Here is a 15,388-nt window from a genome sequence, read left to right on the forward strand (position 1 = left end):
ATTTTTGTCGCATTCCCGGATGAAAAAGATCCGCGTGTAGAAAGACTGGTAACTATTTACAAAGACTTGGTTCCAGACTCCAACGACGCTTTTCAAGATGGCGGAGTTGAGGAAGCGACGCAGTTCTTCTCCTGGCGTGCAAGACTGTGAAGGGAACACTGATTGCCCTTCAGTGGCCTCAGACGCAAAGAAGAGAGGCTCGTCAACCTGGATCTTTTTTTTTGTTTTGGTTTTCCTCGTCTCTTCTCTCTTCATCAGCTTTAAAGCATCGCGCGCTTTACCCCCGCCCAAGACTACTGTTGGGAGCGCAACAAGCGACTTTGTGGAAGAAAGAGCAAGGAAACACCTTGAAGCAATAACATCTTTTGGTCCACGACCCGCTGGAAGCTACGCAAACGAAATTCAAGCAGTGAACTACATCACTGAAGCTTTGCAAAAAATCAAAGCCTCGGCGAGAGAAGATATCATCATTGAAATTGACATTCAAAAGCCATCTGGAAGTTTTGATCTGGGGTTTTTAGCGGGTTTCACGAGCATTTATCGCAAGATTACAAATGTTCTCGTCAGAATATCGCCGAAAGACAGCTATCCGCCAAAAAATACAGTTCTTATGAACGGTCACTTAGACAGCGTCCCTGGCTCACCTGGAGCGAGCGATGATGCTGTGAGTTGCGCAGTCATGTTAGAAATCATAAGGTGCCTAGCTCAGACTAGGAACTTTAAATTTGTTCACGGGGTTGTGTTCAATTTTAATGGCGCAGAAGAGAATGTTTTGCAAGCAAGTCATGGGTTTATCACGCAGCACAAATGGGTGGAAACTATAAGAGCCTTCGTGAATCTCGAAGCAGCTGGAGCAGGTACCTTTCATTACAGTGATCGCTACATAAAGTGTACTCAAGAGTGCTGGAAATCAAGCAGTAAAAAATAAAGCCAGATGTGTCATCATTGTTGGCTTGGCTCTCATTGCTTAAGTAGAAAGCAGCTGAGAGCATTTCAGTATACTTAATCCCCCTGGACATGCCCATGGGTGGGGGGAGGGACAGCGAGTATTAGAAGCCACAGAAAATTTACTGACAACATTTTCTGTGGGTTCTACAACTGGAGAGATGTCCATTCCTCCATCATCCAAGTCCTGTTGTGTTTCATGAACGGGGAAGGAGAGAGAGAGAGTATGGGGGGGGGGGGGGGGGGGGAGAGATGTGCAAGAAGGAGAGCTCTTAACCCCCCTTAACAAGAGAATTATTTAATCTAGATCTACTCCATACTGAATTGTCCACTGGATTTCTGCTCTCTGGACAACTGTGTCAGATCAAAGTCAAAACTTCAATGAGCTTTGCAATGTACATCACTCTGTGACTCCAAGAAGCATTACACCCCTTTAATAACAGAATCAAATTTCTCCTTGTAATATCAATGATTATTCAACCCCTGAGTTCATGAGAATTAAGGATATGATCACCCAAGGGGAATTTTCTTAATATTTTAATGATTTCTCCACAGTATTTTTATAAGAAAAGTATAGGGACAAGAAAGGAGAATTGTTCTCTGATATTAGGGGTTAAAGGATGAATCCTTCAATTCATTTGTTTCACATTAATTCTGTGTTTTGTTTATGATGTTTTGCTCAAATTTAGGTGGAAAGGAGATAGTGTTTCAGACAGGCCCTGAGCATCCCTGGTTAGTAAAGACGTATGCCGAGGTAGCGCCACACCCTTGTGCGCAAGTAATTGCTCAAGATCTCTTTCAGAGTGGGCTCATTCCCAGTGACACTGACTTCAGGATCTACAGGCAGTATGGTGAAATACCAGGTAAATTATTAATTTAAGGGTTCAGTGTATAATCAACCTGTAGTGCGTTTTAGATTCGCTTTTTTTTCGTCTTATGTCAGATTCACTGGATTTTTTACATGTGGTTTCAATTGCTCAAGGAAACAATGTTTCAATAATAATTTTTGTTTGATCTACTGCTTTACCTTCCATGAACTCTTTTCCATTGCTAGGAATGGATCTTGCATACACTGCCAATGGTTATGTATACCACACTAACTATGACACGTCCAGTGCTGTGACTCCAGGTTCCATCCAGCGAGCTGGTGACAACATCCTTGCGCTTGTAAAGAGCATCATGAACTCACCATTTCTGGCTAACCCTGGGGAGTATCGCCATGGTTATATGGTATTCTACGACTTCCTTGGTGTTGTCATGATTCATTACCCAGAACGAATTGGTCTTGTGATAAATATGGTGACTGCTTTCATTGTAGTTCTTTGTCTCATCAAGAAATTTATTGTGTTTCCATCAAAGAAAGATTCCACAGAAGGTAAGGCTGGTGGGGAGATACCTTGGAATTTTGTTTTGGGGAGACTGCAACCCCTAATTGTGAACACCCTCGCTTCCTCCTTAGCCCTACAGATGCCCTCATTTTTCTAATCCATGCATACCAATTCTCCAGAATGTGAAGCAGATCCCCCAGTCTCCCGCACAGGTGACTAAATTAAACCTTGCAGATAAAAGTCACTTCAGCCCAAGCTCAGTTTTCCAAAAACCCAGAAAAATACATCTATGTTGTTGGCTTTTACATTCATACATGTTATGGTTCCTTGGTGCATTTTTTGTGCATCATTCACCCACTCTGTTTCAGACGTTACACATGTAATAATTTATTTAAGAATCTAATAGAAATGGGAAAGTGGTGGTGATGGAAGAGGGAGGGGGTGAGTTAGTTTTTCTGGGGAAGGGGAGTGGCTTAATTTAGAGGGGAGCGGGTTGATGATGGGGAATTGGTACAAAATAAAAAAATTCCAGTTTTAAGTTCTCCAGAGGCAGGCTTCTCTGCAAATGTGTATATTAACAAGTCCAAATCTTTTCACTATGACACTTGTTAATGTTCTGCTGTCAGTTTCTGTTATACAGTGTAATCCAGAACACAAAAAATACATTAAAGCATGTGCAAATTTATAGCATTGCAGGAGATTTGTTGTCTGAACTGAGATACCTCAGAGTTACTGAAAATCTTATCCTATATATACCTGTATGTCACAGTCCAGGGGAGTAGCTTTGGCAGGTGTCCAAAATAATAATTATAATTATTTTTATAATTATAATTATCAAACCAATGCTTTTTATTTTATTTTTTAGTGCAAGGCTCATCATCCTTGACTGATCTTTTCACCTCTCTACTCACCCTTGTGTTATCATGGCTGGTTGGTATAGTGTTTCCTGTAGTCCTGTCCTTACTTCTGACATACACAGGGCACTCACTTACTTGGTATTGTCGGCCATACCTACTTGTGCCACTGTTTGGTGCCCCAGCTTTGTTTGGCATTGGATTTGTGCACTTTATTGCGAGAAGGTCACTTGTGTCCAAGGTGTGTTGATAAAATACATACTAGGTGAACCATCTTTTATCCCCCACTCCCGACACCTCCCTCTCATAAAAAAAAAACAAAGAAGAAGAAGCAAAATCATGAAGAATAAAGCAAAAAAGAGACAGTCCAAGGCTGTTAGAAACCCCTGGCTACATTGTCCACAAACAAGATAGTAACAATTCAGGAAAGTATTGTGCAGTAACTTTCATTTGAATTGACACACTTTAGGATCTCATCCACAGACTCAAAAGGTAGAACCACCTTGTACAGCATAATAGATAGCACCACAGCTAGGTCAATACTGCTCATGATCAACAACTTTTATTAGAATGGTTAAATGGACTGTATAGATTTATATTTATAAACTTATAAAGAATCAAAATTTGTTGATTTGTTTATTAACTTAATAAAAGTCTTTATTTCTTTTGCAGAGAAGAGCTGCAATACTGGAAAAGCAAGAAAAAGCATCTCTTGGTGATGACAGAATAGCGACCTACCTTGCCGCAAGAGAGACAGAAACATTTTATGCTGCTTTATTATTTTGGACAATAGTCATGTCAATTTTAACTTTCAATCGCCTGGCTTTGGCACACCTTCCTCTGCTGCTTGTGATCTTTCCATTAATAGTGAGAGTATTTGTATGGCAGAATTTCTTCACGATAAAGGCAGTTGATCAAAATCTGGGCAAATTTATGTTTATGTATCTCCTTGCTACTATAATCCCTCTACAGTTCTTTACACAATTGGCAGTGGCGATGTTTGATATGTTTGTGCCAATCATGGGCCGTGCTGGATCTCAGGTTCCTCCTGATGTTGTCATGGCTGTGATGTGTGCTTTTGTGGTTGCGGTCTTGACGTCTTATCTGGTAAGTAGATATCTAAACTACCACATATGCACAGAATTGCAGTGTTTGATCTCGGGGAGGGGGGGGGGTTCTACAGACAGATTTTTTGGTGGGGGACTGTGCAGTGCTAAATCTAATAAGGATAAATCAGATGGACTCAAACACATGTGAGCTTGCATTAAATGTTCTCTCAGAGCTTATACTTCCTTGAATTATTTTTGAATTGTTGATCATGTTGAAGTACAATTTTTATTGCTTAAATTAAGAGGTCACAGTGCATGGTCTCACTTTTTACAAACATTTATTAACAATAAGCATGCTATGGGGGAAGAGGAGGTAATACATACATGTACACTTTTAAAGTTAATTATTTATTAATTTAAGAAACTACCAAGTGTCTCCACTTACTGCATTAAAATTATTGAAAATATATGCAGGTTTATGCAGCTGATATTAAATAATTACCAGTAATTTATTTTACTTAATATTCTTCTGAATTTCTTGACTAGTTGAACTGTAGCTATAATTTTGATGAAGTTTGGTTTGCCATGTTCTGGCTGACAGTTGTGGATGGAGGTCGGCCATTACATGGCGTGATCGATATGGCATCTACCTAATAGTTTCCTTTTTCTTCACTCTAGGTCAGTACACTGTACCTCATGGGGGACCTCAAAGTTCCAGCGGCATTTTTAGCCCTTGTCTCTATCCTTGCCCTTTTAATATCTCTCTCGGGGATTTCATTTCCTTATTCAGCTGCCAATCAGTGCCCTAAAAGGGTTTTCTTCCAGGTAAATATTTATTTTTTCAATACCATTTACTGAGCACTTTTTGGAGGTTAGTAAAGACCATATAGTATATAGGCTGGGCGTATATAGGAGCCAAAGGTGTGGCACGACAATCCTGGTCTCAGGAGTGTGGATATTCAGTGAGCTGGCTCAAGTTTGTAGCTCAAGGTTTCCATAATTATGAAGGGTTTGGTGGAAAAGGGGCATAAGTGATGATTTAGCCTTGCAATATCCATTGCAAATTTCTCTAAATTCATTCTAGTTTGGCATGCATATAAGGTATATACAGACTGATAGTTCTTGTGTCAGAATTAAACTTAGTTCCATATTTTTGCGTTGTGATTTAAAGGGAGGAGTTCACGGTTCTGCGTATGTCCATGAATCGAAATACTTTTTCACCTTTGCTCGCTATGACCCAAGCCTGTTTAATTTGATTCGCTGTTAATGAACCATTCGGAAGGGAATAGATAACTCATGTTGTACTTTTCTCATATGATTGCCTTTTTTTGTGTGCAAATAACTGTAAACACATCAGCCATGGAATAAATCCTACGGGTCAACACTAAATTCAGTATCGACAATATGAGTACAATCGACTAGCATTTTATTGACCAGAAGTACATGTGTTTGGGATTTTAAAGGCCATAAAGTTGATAAAAAAAAGAAAAAAGCATTTAGATTCATGCCCATGCGCTGAAATGTGAACCCAGGTCCCCTTAAGGACAATACCTCCTTTTGCTAAAAGAGTTGATCAGAACTTCCCTAGGGACCTCCAAAGCATTAACAGCATTGCTTTGAAGTGGCATAAAGTGTGAGGTTAAGCCAAGAAGGAAATTGTTAAACCAATCAGCTAGGGACTTGGGGGAGGGGATACTTTCATCCAGCATTTGCAGGTACCCTTCATTGTTCTGGCATCCTCCAATGAGACCTTTAACCTCCTTGATAACAAGTAGGCCAAAAGTAGAGCCTACAGACTTAAGTTTGACCACTTGTAAATTAATCCACGTCATTATTTATGACCAATTTTGCCTCTGCTCTAGCATACATCAAGAGAATTTCACAACAATGAAGGCCAAATTGTCTCTTTGGATGCTGGTGTCTGGATCAGTCCGCTGGATTATTTAGGAATCAAACCATTTGCTGATGTCCCTATATTTAGAAATGCTTCATCTGCACCCCAGTATGGAGTCTATGGAGGATTTCCATATTATATACCTTGGAGGCATATGGTGCGGTATGTTGTTAGAGAGTAAAATTCACTTAAATTCAAGTTTTGGGACTGCATGTACACTTAATTACTGACTAATATACTATAATAAAATGAAGAGAAAAGAAAAGGCGAACATAATTTGTTTACCCACGGAGCACCAAAGAGCTCTCCACTGAGAAACTTGATTCAAAGATGTCTGTCGATTCAAGGTTGAATTGAAATTTGGAATTGTTCATTTTAGTGGAGGGTCAAAAACCAGAGAACCTTGAGAAAGACCCTCAGAGCTGGGTCAAGAACCAGCAACAAACTCAACCCACAGTTGGTATCGACGCCGGGAATTGAACCCAGGCCACATTAGTGCTCTCACCACTGTGCCATCCCTGCCCCCTCTAGGCTACTAAACCTAACTCTTGCAGCCCCATTGGTGACCAGCATCAAATTTCTCCTTACAATTTCACTTCTCGGTTTGTTACACAGGTCATGAGAAAAAAGAAAATGATCACCAAACAAATGTGTAAAGTGTCTCGAAATCCTCTCAACTAGTGCTTTAAGCTAAGCCAAATATCCAAAACAGTAAGGATAATCTGTATGATGGTATCAGGGTTGCTTTTCTGGAACAACAACACCAATACAATGCTAAAACAAATATTATCAAGTGAACACAACAGAATAATTAAAATCCCAACTGCCCAGAAGGAGGCAGACTGGCTGACTGTGGAAAGAAGTTGAACTTGTGGCGAAAGTAACTGTCAAACAATTCGTGCCAGCTCTAGGTCAGAGCAGGGCTTGAACCCAAGACTTCCTTGGGTAAATTTACCTGTTTTGACTTCCTTCTGACTCGACTATCAGCCCATGGGTCTTCTGAGGATGATATTAGAGAGTTTAAGAAGCTAATACGGCGACAGTAACGAGAACGTCACAAAACAATAGGATATAATGGGAAAAACAAAGGCCCTGCACGTGCATTATGAATTTTGGTACATTTCTCCACCATGCTCACCCAAACCACAACATGAAATGACTAAATTCAGGGCTTTGTGGAGAATGTGAGCACATGACGGTAAATTTTTCGATCCCTGTCTCAACTTGAACGCCGTTTCCACCTGTGCTGTTACTGGATAGTTCGGCCACATTGTACAAGTTAAACAAAATGGAATAATTGCAAAATAGTACAAGTAACGCAAACTTATATTTTGAAGCGACATTTGGTGGTTGCTTAAAGTCCCTATTAGGGTGGGAAGGAATATTAATATAACTAACTTTTCCTTTAGGAACTCTTGGTATCTTCCTGGCCCTCCACCACAAGTCACAGCGTCTCCACTAGAAGTCAAACTACTCTCTAGAGAATACCGTAACGACCTCTACATTTTTACATTTTCAATATCAGGTACATGTGCTCTGGCAAATTGTAGGATGCTAGCTAATTTATGCACTTATCAGAGTTGAGCCTGGGAGGGGAGGGGAGGGGGATTCTGGACAGATGTGGGGCATTCAAACCAGTTTGAGGATTTGACTGTAAAAATGTATGACCAGTATGAATCCAGTCTACACTTAACTCAAGTCAGACAGACACCCTCAAGGGGGGTCATCTTCAACAAGAGTTTAGTAACAAGGAAAACAAGTGAGGTTTAGGTGGGACCAGCCAACCTGACAGTTGGATTAGAGAGTTATCAGGCAAAAATTAGTGCAACCTTGTAGTTGGTTTGGAAAATTATCTGCCTTACAGATAGATGTTTACTTTGAGTTGGGGAGTTGAATTGACTGTAAACATGAAAGAGGTTTGTCACATGGTAACTCTGAGACTTGCCTATATGCTAAGACCTTTGTTTTAAAATCAAAGACTGAGACTGTATATCTCCAGCCAACTGTAACATGTTTGCAAAATACTTGCTAGGAATCTCAAAAAGTCTACAAAATATGAGATTGTGAGACTTATGCCTAAATTTTGCGAGACTCTATTTATCTCAGCCCTGGACCACCAGACACCCCATCAAAGGGGAATGAATAAATATTGCCCAAAACGAAGATTAGCCTTCACTGGCCAGATTCTTTTGGTCCATGAATGCATGGAGATTCTATTAATGAAAATTCTTCATTAATGCTCCACATCTGCCCAGAGATCCTCTCCTACCTAAGACTTCACACTGATACATGTAGCTGTAAAATATTATTAGAGATAATTAATTTTTTTTTTTAAAAAAACTGATTCATTGGATAATGCAGTTCCAGGGTTTTGATTAGTTTTGCAGCCATGGTATACGAGCCATTGTACACGATTTTTCATTGTTCAAGCTTTTAAAAAAACAATTGTTCTACTTGCGCTTGTCGGACACAAGATAATTATGGCCAACTCCCCTTGGCTATCTATCATCTTGTATCCAATGCGCGCTCATGGAATAATTGTTATTTATTACTTTTTTTAAAATTTTAACCATAACTAGAGCAAACCAAAAAAACAGAATGTGGACAAAGTTTTCTTTTGTTCTTCAAGTTGATTGGGGGAGGAGCAGAAGAGCGGCATAATAAATAATAATAAATAATAATTATTTTAATCATTATGTTGTATCTCATTAAAGGTCCCGATCACATGACTGTATATCTCTCTCCTGCAAGTGGGGTATATCTGGTAAGGTCATCTCTGGGATCACTATACCCCATTCAGGACCATGACGGCGGAGACCGGCTGACATACTTCATTTACTATTCTCATGGAACTGATGTTGGACCGTGGGAGTTCATGTTTTATGTAGCAGTGAGTATGCAGTTAGCGAAGGGATATATTTTCCCTTCACCCACAACTTTGACATTTTTTGTGTTAATAGGAACTTGCGTCTGTAGTGATACTTGTAGGCTTTGTCACCGAGAGTTATAATATTTGATCATATAAGAAACTGTTCTCCTTGACTGCCTCACCTTCTCAAACTTATTAATGATTCACCAAGAGAAAACAAAGAAAATCACTGCTGTGGTTTGGATACGTGTTCCTAATTACCATAAAATTTTGCCAACTTTAGCCTTGAATTTCTCCAAGGAGTATTGATCATTTGAGAAGCCATATCAAACACTCGAAAGTGTGCACTCGAAAGTGTGTTTCATCAGATATCCAAACACCGCGAATACATTAAAAAAAAAAAACTCGACTGCGCCTCGTTTTTTCAACCTACTTCTCAGTGTTTGGATATCTGTTGAAACACACCTTCTCGTGTTTGATATATTACTTGATAATTCATGAGGCCCTTCAAATGCCACCGTCTTGTATTGTTTTACTTGTACGTACTGAAGGTGAAGTGACTGCGGTCTCAACTGTCGACAACTGAAATTTTTCCAATTCTTCAGTGCTGGTTTTAAGAAACCTCAAGCTTCAAGCTGTCTGGAAAAGTCGCCTATTTCTAGGAAAAAACTTATCTATTTTTTTTTTCTCACCATTTTAGGCGGAAAAAGAAATGCCAGCTAAAAGCGACCTGTTGGATTTTGCAGTCGCGGGCCAATACATTCACGGAATGGATTCATCTTCACCATTGCTTAAAGAAGTTAAGCAGGCCACCCCTGACTGGATTTTTGCTAACTCCTGGGTCGTCTCTTACAAGAGCTGGTCACTTACTACATAGCTTATTCTTGACAATATGAAGTGAACATTAGAAAATAATCTTCCAATTTAGTAGCTCTTGGGATGGTCAAGGCGGTTGAGCATTAGGGATACTCTCTTAGGAACTTTGAATTTCTGGCGGCGTTCCTGCCACGGTCATCTGTGTGTCACTCATCTCTGACTCGCTAAGCCGTATCAAACCGTCACAAGCCGTAACACATCGTCACAAGCCATAACACACCATCACAAGCCGTGACACACCGTCACAAGCCGAAACACACCGTCACAAGCCGTGACACATGGTTACAAGGCGCAACACACCGTCACAAGCCGTGATACATCGTCACAAGCCGTGACACATCGTCACAAGCCGCAACACACCGTCACAAGCCGTGATACATCGTCACAAGCCGTGACACATGGTTACAAGGCGCAACACACCGTCACAAGCCGTGATACATCGTCACAAGCCGTAACACATGGTTACAAGCCGTAACACACCGTCACAAGCCGTGACACACCGTCATAAGCCGTAACACATGGTTACAAGCCGTGACACCCCTCACAAGCCATAACACACCATCACAAGCCGTGACAGAACGTCACAAGCCGAAACACACCGTCACAAGCCGTGACACACCGTCACAAGCCGTAACACATGGTTACGAGCCGTACCACACCGTCACAAGCCATAACACACCATCACAAGCCGTGACACACCGTCACAAGCCGAAACACACCGTCACAAGCCGTGACACATGGTTACAAGCCGTGACACACCGTCACAAGCCGTGATACATCGTCACAAGCCGTAACACACCGTCACAAGCCGTAACACACCGTCACAAGCCGTGACACACCGTCACAAGCCGTAACACATGGTTACAAGTCACAAGCCGTGACACACCGTCGCAAGCCATAACACACCGTCACAAACCGTGACACACCGTCACAAGCCGTGACCCACCGTCACAAGCCGTGACCCACCGTTACAAGCCGTGACACACCGTCACAAGCCGTAACACATCGTCACCATTGCAAGACGTTTAACGTTTCAGGAGTACTTGATGGGCCCCGGGGGGGGGGGGGGGGGGGTCCCTTCAAAAAAAATTAGATAGCGGTGTGCGGCCCACTTCCCAAAACCCTTACCCTATTTATGACCAAAATCTGGGATTTTCCCCACCCTATTTATGACCTGACCAAAAATTTGATACCCTATTTATGACCTGATAGTGTCTGGTCAACTTCAGTTCAAAAACCCCTGGAGCCCAGCGCGTGACCGGAGCCGCGCGTGACAAGCCTTTGCGGCACGTACACAGTTGCTGTAAACATCATGATGAAGAAGTAGCTTCTTCAAAAACAAAAAAAAAACCGAATTCAAGACTAGAGTGCAAAAATGGATACCCTATTTATTACCAAAATTGCGGCAAAATGGCTAAAATCGATACCCTATTTATGACCACAGCAGCTTAAACCCTTTGGCGCCGCACATACCTATATAGTCCATATAAGGGAGTACCCCCCCCGGTCTGAAGTACCCCCCCCCCCGGTATGATGGGGCTGCTCGACTAAAAACCCGCTCTGCAGACTGGAATAGGGCTGGCCGGGAACTGACTACATTAGACGGTTGACTGGTAGGGACGTTTATAAATATCTGGAATAGAGCAGGTTATATTATTATATCTAGCTTGCTGAGATTTTCTAATAAAGCACTGATTCTAGCTGGGTAAAAATTGTCTCGTTTGTGTTTGCTGCCTGTCAGGACCTCTGTCAGGCTCTTAAAAAATCCAATTTGACTTTATACTCTAACACCGTCTTTACCAATGAAATTTGAAGGCAAGTAGCGCGCCAGGAAATAACGGCGGCTCCACTGTTTTCCATCTTGTGTTGTTCTTTCTAACTCTATGTCACGCTGCGTATGTCAGCTGTCATACAGAACTATTTCATGTCATATTCATATCATAACTCGGCGACGTGATCAACAACAGCCAGAAATTCGTCTACATTCGCAGGCTAAAAAGCCCGCAAGTGATAACGTACGTGTCTCTTTTGTTTGAAGTCGTCGAGACATCGACCTCTGAGATCCCTGAGCGAGTCAGGAGTTATTCACATTAGGATTTAGTGGTTTGTGGTCACCCCTGTGTCAGATTAGTTATTTTTAATACTTGGAGCAAAAAAGGGCCCTCTGAGCTCGGCGGACTCATAGCGGACAGTGAGTGGTGTCCAGGAACTGCAGTCAGCCTGAAGGCGACAAAAGTACCAGACAGAAATCGGCTCTGAAGACAGCGTTTCACTTGGCTATTCACCAAAGCTCATTTTAACGAAATTCCTATATTTTCAAGGGAACGTATTTAAAAGGCTATGAATAATGACACAATACCCGTCGATAATTTGACAAGGACATGACAACGGACATGAATGAAGCACTTCTTTCCCTACGATGCCTTAAAAAATGGCTGAAAAAGAGAGAAAAAAAACAGCCGACAGCGGTACCTCTGGACACTGTGCCGGAGCGTTGTACCATGACGATGCACCACGAGATTTCGGCCCGCGGTTCGCTTATGCCAGCCGGAGGTGGTCCCGCGATACTTTCCGATACCTTGTCCCCGACAAGACAGTGAGGGAGAGAAAAGTCGGCCCCTAGACCATATGAGACAGATCCCTTTCGTAGGCACCTTAGTTCCACCTTACTGACTTAAACTGAGATTCAGCCATGTATATATATGACAATGTATTCATTTTGTCTTCCATGTGGTAGGTTTTGAGGTTTGGGCATGGTTTGAGCATGCGCATGGGCTAAAGCGATATAATGACAGCGAGATGACTCTTGGTCGTGGAGGTACCGCTAGTCTTGGACTCCTTTTACCTTATTTCATTCTTACAATTCTTATTGCCGTTTTCCCGAAAACGAGTGCTGCTTCGATGGATTGTTGACATTGTTAAGGGAATCAGGTGGTCTCTCGAAAAAGCTCTGTGAAAGCCGTTGCTATTTTCTGTTTTTGGCTATTAAGTCAACACTTATTACTGTGATGCTACCTTTCGCCTCTTGATGTCTGAACCGGTTTCTCTTTCGACTGCTGATAAGATCAATTGCCTCGTGATGAACTGAGAAGCTTAAAAGGTTATCACAAAGACAGCACAACAAACTGGCAATCCGTGTGTAACCTCCATCGCTTCCAGGACCTGGTGTACGCCGAAAACTCTGACGTTATATGCGTTAATGAGACATGGTTGAACCAAAATATCAACAACTCTGAAACATTGCATTCTGGCTTTACTGTATTTAGGAGAGATCGGTCTGATCGAGGTGGTTGTGGAGTTCTTATAGCGATCAAAACAGCCTCCTTCAAAGCTGTCAAAGAATTTAAACCTGAATCGGAAGCCGAGCTACAACAGCTTGAGATCATTTTTGCCGAAATTACTACGCCTACTTGTCAGAGAATTTCATTCTGTTTTTACTATAGGCCACCCAATGAAGACCCAAGTTGAATGAATGTATTGGATAATTTTCTGCACCTGAAGTTTGTGATCACTTCGACAATATGGCAATTTCGGGTGACTTTAATTTGCCAGCCATCCTCTGGGACTCCATTGACAGCGCATCGGGTGTTAACGAACCAGCCTTTATTGAAATCCCTCACGACCACCTCTTGACACAACTCAATAAAAAACCAGCATACTTGACCTTGCAATCACGAGCGTGCCGAACCGTGTCAATGTCACCGACATCTATTGTCTCCAAAAGATACGGGGGGGTTTACAGACCATACTCGTCATTATCTTCTAGTTTAACGCTTTTATGAAAGCCCCACCAAAAACCCTGAGATTTGTCTACGATTATGCAAAAGGCGACTTTGAGGGTCTGCGTACGGCTCTGTCAGCAATAAACCTCTCTTCGATCGTAGCCAATGACGATATAAATACTGACTGGCATCAATGGAAAGACACGTTTCTTGCAGCGGTCCCTGACCATATACAGACCAAGATGCTTAAGGGACGGAATCCCATACCTTGGATGTCTGGTGCCATACTTAATTTGATAAAGCAAAAGGAATCTATAAGACTAGAGCGGAAACTATCTCCCTCGAGGCACCTAAGGGATAAGTTAAAAAAAACTTGCGCAAAACAGTTAGCGCTTGCTGCGGAACAGCCGTGATGACTTTCTTGGTTCTGTCGAGTCCGACCTCAACACAAACCTTAAGCGTTTTTGGTCTATATTGAAGCTGAATTCCAAATCGCATACAATTCCTGATCAAGTCTCGACGCCAATATCAGTCAGTACATCCGCTGACCCAGGTAATCGTACGCCGTTAGGATCTTCAGCTGAAAATCCTCGGGAAATAGCCAATATGTTTAACTCCTACTTCGCATCAGTTTTCGCCCATGACACCCCTCTCCCCGTTCCCCATTATCTGGAAGCGCTGCTAATGACGGTTAGCGAAGTCCAATCCGTGCTCGAAGCCCTTGATTTCTCGAAAGCCACAGGACCTGATAAAATCCCAGCTAAACTTCTCAAGGAAACAGCCTCTGTAATTGCACCATCTCTTTGCAAGCTGTCAGTTAACAAGTCATTAAGCACTGGTTCTTTCCTCCAGAATTGGAAAGAAGCTACCGTTGTTCTTGTTTTTAAAAAGGGCGAGGCCGAGTGCACAGAGAATTACAGGCCCATCTTCTTACCGTCACTGGTATCCAAAGTCTTGGAGCGATGTGTATTTAACACTTCAAAGATACACTGTACGAGGTGGTATTAAAGAGATCGTCAACATGGATTAATTAGAGGGAAATCATGCACCTCCAACCTTTTGGAAGTTTTGGACCACGTGGGCTCCCTACTAGACGACGGAAAACAGATGGACATGATCTATATGGATATTTCTAAGGCCTTCGATAAGGTGAACCATGGCTGCCTGCTGTAAAAGTTTCACGAGGTCGGATTTGGAGGCAGCCTCTTGTAGTGGTTTAGCTCTTACCTGATGGGTCGCTACCAACGTGTAACAGTGCTGGATGAAATCTCTCATCCTCTGCCTGTCAGCTCCGCACACGAGTAGCAGGGAAGATCCTTACAGGCAGCTGCTCTTAAATTCTAGGGCACTTAGTTTCAAACGGCGTGCTATTGCCGTGCCGAACTAAGTTCATAAATTATTTTAATGTATTTTGGGCTAATTTGCTCGTTCTACGCATTTCTATATTTTAGAATTTGGCGCGACTGAATTAAATTTGACGTTTGAAACCACTGCTGTGCCACTGCCGGGTCAAATTGATTTAAGTTCGGCATGGCAGTAGCACGACGTTTGGAATAGGCCAAGTCCTGTTTTGAACCAATTTTGTCGGCCTTTCGAGGCAGCCAGCTCTTTTGGGGAGGGCTAGCTTGTTTCCTGCTAGCCGCTGTTGCGCAAGAAAAATGCGGTTAGGGTAGAGATAAGTCAGAGCGGCCTGAGTCAGAACCTTACCCAATCTCAATTGCGCTGTGCTGCGAGGATTTCATGAAGAATAAGGGGACCACCGGTAAAGTCGCTAAAGTCAAGGTCGTAAGGGAGGCGGATTCTCAATAAGAGATTCCAAGCTTCTCGAGTCTCAAGCTTTGTCCCTATTAA

The 15,388-nt window shown here is 42.2% G+C and overlaps 1 protein-coding gene and 1 long non-coding RNA gene across 3 annotated transcripts; one reads left to right on the forward strand and one right to left on the reverse strand.

Moving 5' to 3' along the window:
- Positions 1-12: 12 nt before the first annotated feature.
- On the forward strand, positions 13-10,342 carry LOC146468561 (endoplasmic reticulum metallopeptidase 1-like). Of its 2 annotated transcripts, XM_085124294.1 has the most exons (10): positions 13-857; positions 1,635-1,808; positions 2,000-2,320; positions 3,139-3,368; positions 3,800-4,234; positions 4,855-5,001; positions 6,039-6,232; positions 7,480-7,595; positions 8,785-8,960; positions 9,640-10,342. In XM_085124294.1, the coding sequence occupies exons 1-10, from the start codon at positions 98-100 to the stop codon at positions 9,814-9,816; spliced, it is 2,730 nt and encodes a 909-aa protein (XP_084980420.1). In that variant the 5' UTR covers positions 13-97; the 3' UTR covers positions 9,817-10,342. The 2 variants fall into 2 exon arrangements, with proteins under 2 accessions (XP_084980420.1, XP_084980421.1); XM_085124295.1 differs by lacking the exon at positions 9,640-10,342 and having other exon boundaries at positions 6,039-6,227; positions 8,785-8,923.
- LOC146468562 (uncharacterized) lies at positions 9,718-15,359 on the reverse strand. The gene is made up of 3 exons (XR_014867443.1): positions 14,446-15,359; positions 10,681-14,218; positions 9,718-9,855 (listed from the first exon to the last, which is right to left on the reverse strand). It is a non-coding gene; the product is annotated as an uncharacterized LOC146468562 (long non-coding RNA).
- Positions 15,360-15,388: the final 29 nt, after the last annotated feature.

The sequence above is a fragment of the Pavona decussata genome, unplaced genomic scaffold (genome assembly GCF_977016875.1).
Source record: "Pavona decussata unplaced genomic scaffold, jaPavDecu1.1 SCAFFOLD_130, whole genome shotgun sequence".
Taxonomy (NCBI): Eukaryota; Metazoa; Cnidaria; class Anthozoa; order Scleractinia; family Agariciidae; genus Pavona; species Pavona decussata.

What these genes read in the sequence shown, in the direction of transcription:
- LOC146468561 (XM_085124294.1), top strand. Translation starts at nt 98, where the DNA reads ATGGCGGAGTTGAGGAAGCGACGCAGTTCTTCTCCTGGCGTGCAAGAC. An exon ending in GCAGTATGGTGAAATACCAG is followed by an intron (nt 1,809 to 1,999) that starts GTAAATTATTAA and finishes TTCCATTGCTAG; the next exon opens with GAATGGATCTTGCATACACT. An exon ending in TTTTACATTTTCAATATCAG is followed by an intron (nt 7,596 to 8,784) that starts GTACATGTGCTC and finishes ATCTCATTAAAG; the next exon opens with GTCCCGATCACATGACTGTA.